The sequence below is a fragment of the Haliaeetus leucocephalus genome, unplaced genomic scaffold, assembly GCF_000737465.1.
Source record: "Haliaeetus leucocephalus isolate CR32 unplaced genomic scaffold, Haliaeetus_leucocephalus-4.0 Scaffold184, whole genome shotgun sequence".
NCBI classification, from domain to species: Eukaryota; Metazoa; Chordata; class Aves; order Accipitriformes; family Accipitridae; genus Haliaeetus; species Haliaeetus leucocephalus.
The window spans coordinates 9,695,197-9,708,435 of NW_010972620.1; the positions used below are offsets into that span (position 1 = coordinate 9,695,197).

The window sequence follows — 13,239 nt, forward strand, 5'->3', positions numbered from 1 at the left end:
CTAGCATTTGCCCTAAATATATTTCTAATTAGAGACAACCACTGGTGGTTGAAGGTTTTCTTCCCTTCTGTCTCTCCATTTCCCCCCACCCCACTCCCTTGTAAATGATATAGGAGCTGGCTGAGCTTTTGGATGAAGAAAAGCTTAGTGGAGTCCCTGTGCTCATATTCGCTAACAAGCAGGATTTGCTGACGGCTGCCCCTGCTTCAGAGATTGCCGAGGGACTGAACCTACACACAATCCGGGACAGAGTCTGGCAGATCCAGTCTTGTTCAGCTCTTTCAGGAGAGGGAGTACAGGTGAGGCTCTGGAGAAGGCTTGCTGTGCCAGGAGGCCATCTGTAAGAGATTGTTGTCTGTTGATCTGCAGGGTGGGGCTGGACCGGCTGCCTCACGAAGGAGGGTCAGCGCAGCCAAACCCTTGCAGTGCAGAACACAGGGGTTGCGTGTCTTGTCGCCTAGGCAAAGGGAAGGGGGAGCTGTGGGCCCTTGGGATCTCTCCATGCCCCGGAAAGGGGAGAGTGATTGCCTCCCCACCCAGGACCCCTTAGCTGAGCCAAATGAAGACTGATTTATTTTAAAGAGACTGCTGTCAGGTTAATAATTTTCACAAAACCAATCATCTTTTACTATTAACCCCTCTGACTGTTACAAGTGTGCACTTCAGAAATCTGATTTATCTTCGCTACTAATGTAATTCGGCGTTTTGCTCAACCCAGGTGCCAAAGAGAAACTGATCAATTTTTCTGACCCAGAGAAACAGAAGAGTTGTGCAGGGGGCAAGGACCACTTCTAATGGCAGCATGTGGGGCAGCAAAAACCCACCAAGGGGGTTCAGCTGTGTTCCTGTGCCAAACTGTAATAGCTGTGTCTTAGGCTCCTGTGCTGTAGCCAGTTTCTGCAGTATAGTAGCTCTTTGTAATGTAAATGGGACCTAAGTTTGTTTATTTCACTCTTAGGCTTTCCTGAATTAATGAAATATTTGCAGTGCTCGCAATCTGAGCAGTCAGGAGTACTCCTTTCACTGATATTTAAAGAAACAAAATGGTGAAGACATTTATCTTCATTGCCATTTCAGTAAAACCTTATTTGCAGATGCTACAGAGCTGTTCAGGATAGTCAGATCTCAAGCTGAGTATGAAGAGTTGCAGAAGAAGCCCACGATACTGAGTGGGCAGTAAAATGGCAGATGAAATTCAATGTTGACAAGTGCAAAATAATGCACATGAGGAACAACAATCCTAACTATACACATACGACGATGGACTCAAAATTAGCTCCCGTTACTCAGAAGCAGATCATTGGGAACAGTAGCTTAGTGCTCATCAAAGGCCAGAGAGGAAAATCAAATGCTAGAGAATTATCAGAAAGCAAACAAGAAGCATCCCAGAAAACATTTCTTTTGTAGCAGAATAAAGGCATGGTAGGCCCATACCTTGAACATAACATTCATTTCTGCCTCTGCCCCATCTGAAAAGATTGTAGTAGTAGAATCATAAAGTCCAACAAAAAATTAGTTTGAAGGGTCTTCAGGAGATTTTTAGACCAACCTCATGTTTAAAGCAGGGATAACTGCGAGTCTAAAGGAGGTTGCTGAGGGCCTTGTCCAACCACGTTATAAATATCTCCAGGCATGGAGATTCCACAGCATCTCTAGGTAACCTCTTCTAGCACTTAACTACCCTCATCAGAAAAAATACTGTCCATATATCTGCTCAGAATTAGGAAAGATTTGAGAATCCTCTGTCAAGAATGATCAGTAGCACAGAGTGGCATCTGTACACAGGGATAATAAATAAATTAGGACTTGCAGCTTGGAAGAGAGAGGACAGAGAGTGGGAATGCCTTCAGGATTTATAAAATAAGGTATAAAAATGTCAGATAGACTATATGCTATTTTTCATGTTGCTAGAGGAAGGGCGTTCCTAATTAAAGAATCAGAAAACAGCTTAAAAGAAATAAAAATAAGTGCTTCTTTGCAAATTGCAAGCAATTAAATTGTGGATCTCATTGGCACAGGAGTTGTGGAGACCAAACGTATCAGTTGGTTCAGAAAAATACTAAGTGAATTTCTAAAGAAGAGATCTGCAGACAATCACTGACCACTAAAATCTGGAGGCAGCTTTTGAATGAGGAACAGCTTGGGCCATGGACTGGGAGGGAAGAACAGAGCAAGGGAGATCCTGTTCATACATGTTCTTTCCCTTGGCATCCCGAAAGGGGATGCTGGCCTGGAGGGACCATTGGTCTGAGTCAGTATGGCAGTTCTTCTGATTTAAAATTCTTAACCTGATGTTTAGACCTAAACAGAGTAGATAGTGTCCTCTAAAGGGCCTGCCTTTAGTTAGCTAAGATAGATACAAATTCAGCTATGTTGCAGCCAATCTTGTGAAAGGCTTCAATTCTATTTTGAAGTGGTGGCGGTAGAGGGAAATGCATTCCACAATGGCAGTGTATGTTCAAGTCCAAAGAAATGTGTTCAAGAAAGTGAGGCTGCAGTTCACAGGGTTGCAGGCAGGCATAGGTCACCTTCTTCCCTCCTCTAGGCTCTCCTCCAGTTTCTAGAAGTCCAAGTGAGCTCTCCAGCTGTGAAGGGGCAGTAAAGTGGCAGATGAAATTCAGGGATGCGTGTTGGATGTGGAAGAACTAAACGATAGAAAGTGGCACTTCCTGTTCGTAAGCTTTGAAGAATGCCTTCTCAAGCTGATCTGTGGGGTCTCTGGAGTGGGCTGCACACTTCTTCATTGATAGTGCCTTCTTACTGTGCCTTCTTCTTCAAGTACAGTGCATCAATGGAGTAAAATACACAGCCCAATACCTTCTACCAGAGAAATGAAATCTGCTTCTGCATTCACTTCCAGAAAACAGAAGACAAGAGCTAAATAAAAGTATTTGCAGGCCTATATATTTTGTTCATCATGCTTATCTAGACAAATTAATTTAGATGCAGGCCAGATAACATCCCGCTTTGTTGTCCGCAGTCTCATTGCCCTAAATACTGCAGCTTATTCCATAAATGATTATTGCGTAAAGGTCAGGGAAGTCACAAACTCTCTACAGCTTATAGAAAAAGAGCCCCTCCATTTCTCTTCTGCCATAACTCCAGCCCTGTCAAATGGGACAGCAAGAATGCCAAGCTCTCCATTTCCTTGGAAATTAATTGAACAAAATGGTTTGGTAGATGGCTTTTAAACTAAACCTGGATCAGCCCAGGAAGAAACGGTGTCTTCAGTCCTGGGATGCTTAAGGAGAGGTCAACATGCTCAAAATTTAGGGGAGTCAGAGGAACTTGTTTAAAGAATGAGATTAAGAAAAATGTTTTTGAGGATCATGGTGCACAATATCTCTACCAGTGGCTCAGAATGGGAGCTCTCTGTGTAGTTAAATCTGAGGTCACTGCTTTAAGGACTTCTTTGAGTAATGACAATGAATGACAGCAAAATAAATGAAGACGTGGAAGCATCAGGTATTCAGAATGAAAGCCAAGGAGTGAGCACGCTAACCGTTGCTGCTGATGGAATATATTAGCTAGAGTGAAACTGAGGACATTGCTGATGGATTTTGCAAGGAAGTGTAGTGGCGTATCTAGTACTGAGTACATGCAGGAACAGAGTTCATAGAGGATGATTTTTGTGATAGCTTGAAGGAAGAGCAATGAGCAAAGATAAATAATGCCAATGCAGGAAGGAGAAATAGTTTGAAGGTCATTTAATTAGTTTAGCTGCTAGCACCATGGTGTATAGAATTGGGTAGTTAAGACTGGGGATTTCAAGGTTAATGAGATTAGATTATGGTTAATAGAATGATATAAATTTAGAGAATTTAACTATTATTTGAAATGGGTTATTTAATAAAACTGTTAATTAAGGAGGAAATCCATATTGTCATCTTCTCTTTTAAAATTAACCGTTGGGGACTCCGGAAAAGGGGCCTAGCAATGTCCTGGGCAGGCTCAGAAGAGAGGTGACTGGGTTAACTGGAAACCCCATGTAGTGTCCTCTGGACACCAGCTGGTAGCCCCTCTTATGCCAGCTGAAGACTTCATTACCTCCTGACTGTAACCATGGGCAGCACTTGGCTTATTAATCAGACTTCATGCTGCCATTGCGGGAGGAGCAGCATCTCTCATGCTTAGAGGCTTTTTCAAGCAAAATGTCTGCTTGGGTATGATTTTATCCTTCAGCCCTAGTTAGGAAAGCAGGAAAGCCTTTTCTCCAGGCCCCAGCCATTTGGGCTCTGCCTCTGGAGCAAAGTCCTGCACCAGCTTACATGAAGACCCTTGCACAGGGTACAGTAACCGAGGGAGGTGATTGCCAGTATCAGCAGAGAAACATAAGGGAACTGTTGCCTCACAGTGGCTCTCTGGTGCCACATAGGCTCTCTTGGGGTTGTGTTTTGTGACCAGATCTCCACTTGAGTCCTTGGTGCACAAAAGCTATGTACATTCCACCCTGGCCAGCTGGGGTGGGGTGAAAGCAGGCAGGACTCCTCTGCTTTGCAGCCTGCCCTCTTGCTGGAGGTGCTGTTAAGGGGCAGGGTGTGTATTAAACATGACTCAAGGCTTCGGACTGGTCCGTGCTCTGCAGCTTCTTACTTGTCTGAAGCAAGAGCCTCCAATCAAGGCAGCACGAGCTCAGCCTGCCCTGAGGAATCATCCTCCAGAACGATGCTGCAGAGTATTTGTGTCCGGAGTCTCCCAAGCATTATGGCCCCCTGGAGACCATTAAAAGCCAGTGCAACTGAGAGTAGCCACTAAACTTCTCTAATTTATGCCAGAGCTGGTCTGGCCCAAAGGACTGTGGGAAGAGCTGAGCTGCCTTCTCCTCCCTGGCTGTTTCAACCCAGTTGCGAACGAAGCCCCAAGACCTAAGTTACGCTGATGCTGCGATTCAGCACTTTCGTAAGGGCAAGATTCAGAACAGGACCCCCTGGCAATGTTGTATCCCCAGAGCTAGGTTTTGTCTTAAAGATGTCTTAGCCAGGGCAGGCTAGATGGGGATCTTCCACATCTTAACAAGGTTCTGGGGCTACTTGTAAATGTAATTTAAAACCAATTTCGATGACTGCAGCTCTCCTGGGGCAGGCAGAACCGGTGCTTGTTGAGGAAAAGCAACCATGTTTACAGATTGCAAGGCAAAGTCTTGTGATTTTTAAGCAGGGTAAGGAGGGAGTCTACAGCTGCATCAGGGATACAAGGTCTCAGAGGACAAAATAAAAGCTTGCACCCAGGCAAAAAACAATGGATAATGTACTTGCGGGAGCCTGTAAAAGCCAGCCTGTATGACTGGAGGTGCAAAGAAATGACAGATAATGAAGGCACAGTCCTAGCTGTGCAGAGGGAGAAGAAAGTGACAGTTAAAATAACGCATACCAAAAACGTTAGAGATGGAGAATTTTGCACTTGCCTGACCCAATTTGTTATGGCAGACAGAGGATTACATGAAAGGATTAAGCTTTGCTGTCCTTAAGGTCACATTAGGGGTCACAAGTTTGTGGTCTTGCCTGATCCCTGGCTTGCAGGGGAGCAGAAATCGGGAGGCTTTTTATGGGGTGGAAAGGACTTGTTCGCTGTGTTTGAAGTCAGATTACTTCACTCCCATAACCACAAAGCTGATAATGCAGAGAATAAGCAAGCAGTGGGCTAATCTCAAGCAGGACTTTTTATTTCTCCTGGGGAAGGCTCTACCAGTCCTTTCCCAAAGGGCGTTAGAGTACAACTCCCTTGGCACAATAGCAGATGTGACTGCAGCAAGGCGGGGTTGTGCCAAGCAGCATTTCTCTGCAAGGAGCATTATCCTCTTCCCTGGAGTTCTCTCTCTTTGCTTTGGTAAAGTTTGCTAGCTGCTTCTTAAGGAGCTAAGAGAGGCAAAGCTGAAAGATCTGAAATCTTTCCCTGCTAAGTTTTCCCAGGGTTGACTTGAGGCTGGAATACTAATATTGTATCCGTCTCCATCCTCAGAGTACCTGCCAATGTCTCTGTGTCTCAATAAAGCAGCACAAGGACATCTATCAGGATCTAAATGTTACTGTAGGGATTGTACTTTCTGCACAGAGCCATCTTTTAAGCATGCAGATATAGGGACAGAGTGTGTAGGGACAAAGGATGACAACAGTTGACTCCTTGTGGACTTGACTCTTTCAAGCACTGTTTCCTCCTTCCTGTGCGCCTTCCCCATAGCAGCTCTTTGTGTTTGTAGCAGCTTCCCAGGATTTCTCTCTCTTACCAACCCTCATTCTGCTTCAAACCTTAGTTAGAAAAACCGCAAACGTACCTTTAGTTTCTTTTGCTTTCCCTTGCATTTGCTATTCTCCAGAGCATTTGGGGCCACTGCAGAACACACACACACACACACACACACACACACCCCCCGCAACAAAGTTGCACCAGAAGCTACAGCTGTAGCTGCAGTGTGGCTGAAGATGAGGAAAGTGTCTCACACATACCTCTTTGATACAACACACGTAGAGCTGAGCATGTTCATTTTCCCTTTATCAGAGTCAGGCAGGGAGATATTTACAATTAAATATGATTTTTCCTGTCTATTAACTCGTGCCAGAAAAGAGTTTTTTAAATCTATTCCAGCTTTAAAAGTTTGGTGACCTACTTACGTATTTCAAGCCTGTTTGGAGTTCACCTTTTCTCTTGCATTTTGCTATGTCATTCTTTTGCCCTCGTTATATGCTTGATGCAGCCAGGCTCCCAGCCATGGTAAATCCCATCATAAACTCTTGCTTTATGACCCTCGCCGCACTGGTGCTGAAACGGTCTGTCTTTCCCCTTCCTGAGCTCCTGAATGGCAGCAGGCAGAGTTTTAATCACTGTGAATTCAGGTTGTGGTCAGATTAGGTAGAAGATAGGATGTGTGTTTGTTGTTTTGCAGTGATGTATTGTTTCTGGGATTACTGTGCTGAATAGCAGAGGGTGTCAGCTGATATTTATTACTTTAAGCTGTCTCAGCTGTTCTGGTTCAGCAAATAAACCTACATTCAAAATGAATGAGGAGCTCTGCTTGCCTTGTATGCCATGATGTGTGCAAATGTGATTATTGCTTCCGAGGCAGGGGAAGCTGAAATCATTGTGGGAGCATTTTTAGTTATTTATTTATTTTTACTCTTTGCAGGCAATCATGCAGATTTCTAAAGCACACAATCAAGCCAAAGGCTTGACACCTCTCCTCCTAGCCCCATTGTTAAGCCCTGGCATTCCTCATGCTGGGAATCGCTTGCTCCCTCTCTCTCTAAAGTGATAAGCTTTAAACCACGCTATTGATTGCTTAAGGCATTACATGTTTTACACCTAGGTTATCAGTGTTATTGAAAGGGGAAGACACAAAGCTACTGGGCCTTAAAATGAATCTATCTCTCGTCTTTTCCCATTTGCTCTGAGGATTTCAGACAATTTGTTTTACACTGATCTCTGCTGTGGAGATAAATAAATGAAACTGGAGACATCAACCCTCCCAAGGTTAGAGTTAGAAGTGTTATTAGTGTAGGGCCTTATGTGCACCCCAGGACAAGCTGGGCTTGCTTTTATTCTTTATTTAATGCAGCAACAAGGGCTGATTTCAGAAGTTGCTGCTCCCCTTCAGATAAGAAGTGTCACATAGCGCAGCTATCAAGGTGAATTGGTATTTTCAAGTGAGAACCTCTCTGCCTCTGATTAAGCCCTGAGGACTCCCTCTCTTCTCTCTTAACTCTTTAACTCCCCCTCCAACATGGCCACCACCTTTGTGGCTGAGGGACAACATGGAGGCATGGCAGTGGGTCTCAGCTCACCTCAAGGGCCTGCTGTGCTGTGCTTTTGGACATCTGTCCTTGGGGCGCTGAGGTCCTTGGCAGCCTTCTGGCAGTTTGGGGACAAGGGCATAGGAAGCCAGCGACACTGCTACCATGGGGCTAGCAGCGATGCTGGCCCAAACGCTCTGGTGTTTCTTAGGGTCTAACTATTGTTTTAATGATCCAAAAATGACCATTGAACCTAATACAGTGAAATCCCCCCTCCAGAACTCCCAAGGTGACATTTGCTCGATTTTCAAGCACAAAGATGTGCCACTCTCCTCTCATCCCCAAAACCTTACCTGCCTTCTTTCTGCCCTGACCCTCCCTGTTGGCAGAAGTACCTCGTAGGCAGGGTAAAGGTAATTGATTTGATGGGATACAAATATGAGGAGATTGTGCATCTTGCATTCTGTTGCATGCGTCTCACAACAGATAAGTGAGAGGAGCAGGTAAAATGTCGCTTTGCCCTTCAATAGCATATCCCATTCTGGGATCTCAGCAATAAACTCATGATTTGGGTATTCACAGCACAAGTGTTACCATCCTGCTTGCAGTGGTCAGAGATGTTGTGCACATATTTTTATGGAAATACTTTGAAGAGTATTATCAGCCTCTTAAAACGTGACCACATCTATTCTCACTGAACTCCTGTGGGACCCCTGAGGGCCCATTTTCTGTGGGGGCCCTGAGGAAAAGGGAGCAGGGTCCAGGTCCAGTTATTGCAGTGGCTTACATGGATCTGGAGTTCAAGGCTTGCAGCTGAGCAGAGAATTAGAGCTGTATTCTTAACAGGGAGCTGACTGTATAACAAACAGCCACCTAAAATCCATGGTCTCAAAGATAAGATGACTTGCCCGAGGTTACACAAATCATCTGTAGCTGAACCTGGAAATGAGCCTTCATCTGCCACTGACGTACCTTGACTGCAAAGTGATCCTTCCTCAAAGGACCTACACATAGCGACATGATGAGACAATGATACTTTTTATGGTCAGATGAAAGATTTATTAACCTCTGTGTGACAACATCTACTGAGCAAGGAAGCACTTATTTTTTTAACCCACAGCAGTTTTGGGCACAGAGGGCAGGTGGGGTGTAGATGAGGAGGCAGAACACAGTGCTTGCAGAATGGCGGTCGGGTGGGATTGGGGGATTCCTTTTCCCTTTGCTTGACTAACATTACCTTTCTCTGTCTGAAGGACGGCATGAATTGGGTGTGCAAAAATGTCAATGCTAAGAAGAAATAAAGCGTTCTGAGCTGCATGGAAATGGAGGAGCGGTGGGAGCAGAATTCTAGCCTGAAAACACTAATTTGCTGCTTTCTGACCAAATGTTTTTCCATCTGTGCACAGCTACAGCTGTTAAAAGAAAAAAAAAAAAGAGAGAAAAAAGGGAACAACATCGGTTAAAACCTACTGCTGGATTTGGAACTTGACCCGCTCTTTAGTATCGTTTTTTATCCCAATAAAAGAATTATATATTTCCTCCCTATGCATATATAGTATTAAATGTCTGATTAGCAAGCAAGTTTGTAAGCAGAAGGAAGACTGTGATTCAGTGTGGAGCAGAGGGAGTGGTGAGTTACTGTAGTTGCTTAGATGCATAGGACCTGCCCTATATGTGCGGGTTTGTGGTTGCTGAGGACATGCTCAGGTGTCAGTCACAGCTTCCCCTCAGTGACAGATAAAATGCGGTTGTGTTACCAATTGTGGGTAGTTTCTTAAAATAAAGCTGCTAAGGAGTCATTTGTGTAATGAGGGTAGAAGACTTCCACATATTCCTATAGCCATAAAAGAGGAGTTTGATCATAACGAGGCACTGTTGCATTGCGACACCGCTGTAGAAGGGAAAGAAGGGTTATATGTGTATAATTGAAGCTCTTTACAGTTGGAATAATGCAGCATGAGCATGCCTAGGGCTTTTCTCGCAGCTGAAGGAGAATTTAGCCCAGCATTTCACCTTGAGCCAGCAAAAACGTTCTTCCTACGTTCAGTAAGTTCCATATGTGAGATTAGTCTTGATGTTGAACAATCCCTGTTGATTTTCCCTTGATGTTAAGGCAACTCTGCAGCAAAATGCAATTAAGTCCATGATTACTTTCTAGAATGAGATACCAGGTCCCAGGTTTCCTTTTTGAAATGTGCAAAATATATTCCCCTAACCCCCTTCCTCAGCAGGCCTTGCCTAGCCCTTCGAGGGACTTGGGGGACTGCCCTATGGCAGGCTGGCTTCCCAGGGCCTGAGGTCCCCCAGCCCGGTGCCGTCTGTGGATTGCCCTGGTGGAGAGTAGGAGCCTGATGATCGGCAGATGGGAAGCACTCTTTAGAACGAGGATTCATTCTTCCCCGAACTGGCTTTCCTCTAAAAGAATGCAGTTGCTGAAATAGGGAAGAGAATTGTGTTTTCCACCTCCTCATCCCTGATTCAAATCTAGCCCCAGCTGACAGTGAGCAGGAGTCATTAGCACGCCAAAACAGCCATGTCCTGCATGAAGCGAGCTTGGTGACTCCTGGGCCAGTTTGTAATGCACAGATGGTAAAATAATCCCACTGCCCTGCTTGCCAGCTTTGTTTGCTGCCTGCCTGCGAAAGGCCAGAGAATGACTAGGGACTGCATTACCCCTTCCACCTCTTGGAGACGGACCGGCGGGCAGTATGGGGAAAGCTGCATGTACTAAAGCATGTGGCTTTACCACGCGTCAGCGAGTTGACTCATGGACCCAGGCAGACGGCTGACACCCCTGGAGCTCCCAGCTCTTCGCTCCTCCCTTCCCCTGAACATCTCCACCTCACAGCAGAAACATCTGCACTGTACGTGAAGCAGCCCTTGGCCGCCTACGTGTTGCAGCCCGGCAGATTAAAATCATCTGGGGCTGATTCCGGGTCCCCCCATACATCAGGATGTACAGTAGCGGTTCAGGGGTTGATCTGCCTGTAGTTCAGCTGTCTTTGCTGTGGCTGGGGGCAGAGGGACAGCTGGGACAGCAACTGCTTTAGCAATCCAACTTTAATCTGCCTGCCTCCGTGAGTCAGCACCCTGCGAGTGCATCTGTCTCCAGCACCGCAGCAGGACATGCATGCCGGAGTAGCACAGCCTTGCTTTAAAAACCAGACGACTGGGGGGGAAGAGCAGGCTCAAGTGAGCTGTTAAGCAATTGCTAATGACACAAAGTGACACAGCTCCAGCTTTGCATGGATTGAGTAAGGAGTCATAAGATGAGGAGAGATGTTCATTTAAACATAGCTGGTTCAGTGACTCCCCAGCTGCAACAGCTTACCAGGAACGGTAGGAATCTGAGCACCTGGGCCAGCCCAAGGAGGAGAAATGCATCCTAGCATCACCTTTTCCTTGCAATTAATGCATTTGCCTGATGCAAGCAGTGTAAAGAATTGCAGCCCTTTCTTGTAGGCATGCTTTGTGCTGGCTGAGTGGCAGAGCTTTGTGACAGATACTCCGGAGCTTTGGATGTGCCTGCACTGCATGCCAGATGCAGAGCGAAATTCTTGGATACCCCTCCCCTGGCCCAGACAGGACAGAGCAAAGTGTCCTTGAGGGCTTGGGCATTGATCCTTCTCACTTGCAAGGGAGTTGACTTGGTGCTTCCTTGCTCCCTACTTTTTTACCAGTGGCAAACTTACCCTGTGACACCCCACCTGTGCCACAGTTAGCTTTTTGGATCCAAAAAGCATCCAGGAGGGTAATTTGATTTTTTAGGCACACATTGGTTAAACTTGGAAATTTGTGTAAAGTAAATATATAGTAATTTCCCTATTGCTCTGGTTTGGAAGGAAAAATTGCCTTACTGAACTCAGGATCCAGAAGTGTTTGCTGGCTCATTCGTTATGTTTGGGAGTAGCTACACATATTGGTTGTGTGCATCTGTACCAGCCAGAGCTTCACCTGTAATCCAGTAGATTAATTTGGTTTACCTGTGCCAGGTAGTAAGAGAGGAAGACCATGATAGAGCGAGGTGTGCTGGGAAGATGGAGTTGGAGGGTTAAAATTACTTAAGTAAATTACCCTGCAGTCATGGCCGTAAATGCTCTTTGTATTGTAAACATCTCTCTGTGCATGGACCTGGTGAAAATGTAAGAGGATTTGAGGTTCTGTTCACTTGCTGCTCCTTATGTGAGTGCATTTACATCTGCTATACCCTCTACAGGGCTCTCCTCCCTTGACAGCACCTGGCTAAATACCACCCGTAAAACTGGCCGGGGCCAGCCAAAACCACCTGCTGCCATTCAACGAAACCCCTACTCCTCTCCCAGCCCTTCAGCTCCTGTTTGGTTTATGGCAATTGCATATGCAAGGCTTTGTCCTTCCAACTCTGTCTGCTTTGCCCTCCTTTAAGTGAGATTCAGGGGAAGCAAACCGTCTCATTGGTATGGGTGGAGCTCTGCCACACGTCGCATCAATTCATAGATTTTTTTAAAGCCAGAAGGGACTGTTACATTCCTCTCTCCTGACCTCCCGCATAACACAGCCCATTAAATGCCACCCCGTTGGTGCGGTGACTTGCAGTTGAATTAGAGCACCTCTGGTAGGAAGACACCTGGCCTTGATTTAAAGGCTCGGAGTGACAGACAGATTCACCCCAGGCCTCGAGAAGTTTGTCGCAGGGGTTAATTCCCCTCCTGTAGGGAGTTTGTCTCGCTTTACTTTCACATCATTAAATCTGGTTTTACCTTTGAGATAGATGAAAGATGTCTCTCCTGCCCCTTTGTGTTCTCTGGGGGTGAAGAGATGATGGAGAAGTGACATTCTCCAAGGGCACATCAGAGAACGTGGGTCCAAGCCCCTGCTCCGACCACAATCGCTGGGCCTGGGGACTTTTGTCCTCCAGCTGCAGCCACGTCCCCCCCACTGCAGCTCTGATGGAGAATGTCTCTTCTTGCCCTTAGAGAATGCCTGCCAAAGCCTCATGCAACCTCCCATTTTTCCCCCTACCAATACCTCTTCTTGCATGTTAATGAATTTTTTCCTCTGTTGAAAATGTAACTGATCACCAGACTTTTTTATTAAGCATACTGGGATGAGACCAGCCCACTAACTCCCCCTTGCCCCACAGGGCTCTTCTGCAAAGGCAAAAGGTGGTGGCTGTTGCATTCCCTGGACTGGCGGGGTCCACACAAGCTCTTTCTTTTATGTTCCCTTTTTGAATTTCACCAAAAAGGGGTATTTGCAATATCTGGTCACGTTGTTACTCAGTGTATAATTTAGATGTCTTTGTCAAAAAAAAAGAAATAAATTAAAATTTAGTAGAAAGACAACTCGTGTTTGGGGTGATCCATTTTATTCGACAGGCTCATTTTCCCAGCAGTCAGTTGAGGACTGCGTCTTCCTGAGGAGTCAGTCTGTGAAGCTGCTCTTCCACCGCTCCCCTCTGTCTCCCCATCAGAGACAGTTGCCGGTACTAGAAGTGGTCAAAACTGTTGGAAGAAGCCTTTTCCCTTTGGATTTT

The 13,239-nt window shown here is 45.7% G+C and overlaps 1 protein-coding gene across 2 annotated transcripts in view; it reads left to right on the forward strand.

The window, feature by feature from the left end:
• Nucleotides 1-12,963, forward strand: part of ARL3 (ADP-ribosylation factor-like 3) — a 30,770-nt gene extending 17,807 nt beyond the window's left edge. The window contains exons 5-6 of one of the 2 annotated variants that reach the window (XM_010564812.1): nt 114-299; nt 12,471-12,963. In XM_010564812.1, coding sequence (XP_010563114.1) covers nt 114-299; nt 12,471-12,536 — 252 coding nt within the window. In that variant the 3' untranslated portion in view covers nt 12,537-12,963. Of the gene's footprint in view, nt 1-113; nt 300-8,977; nt 9,146-12,470 lie in introns of those variants that run through there. The other variant, XM_010564813.1, reaches the window with a different exon arrangement.
• The last annotated feature ends 276 nt before the right edge of the window (nt 12,964-13,239 follow it).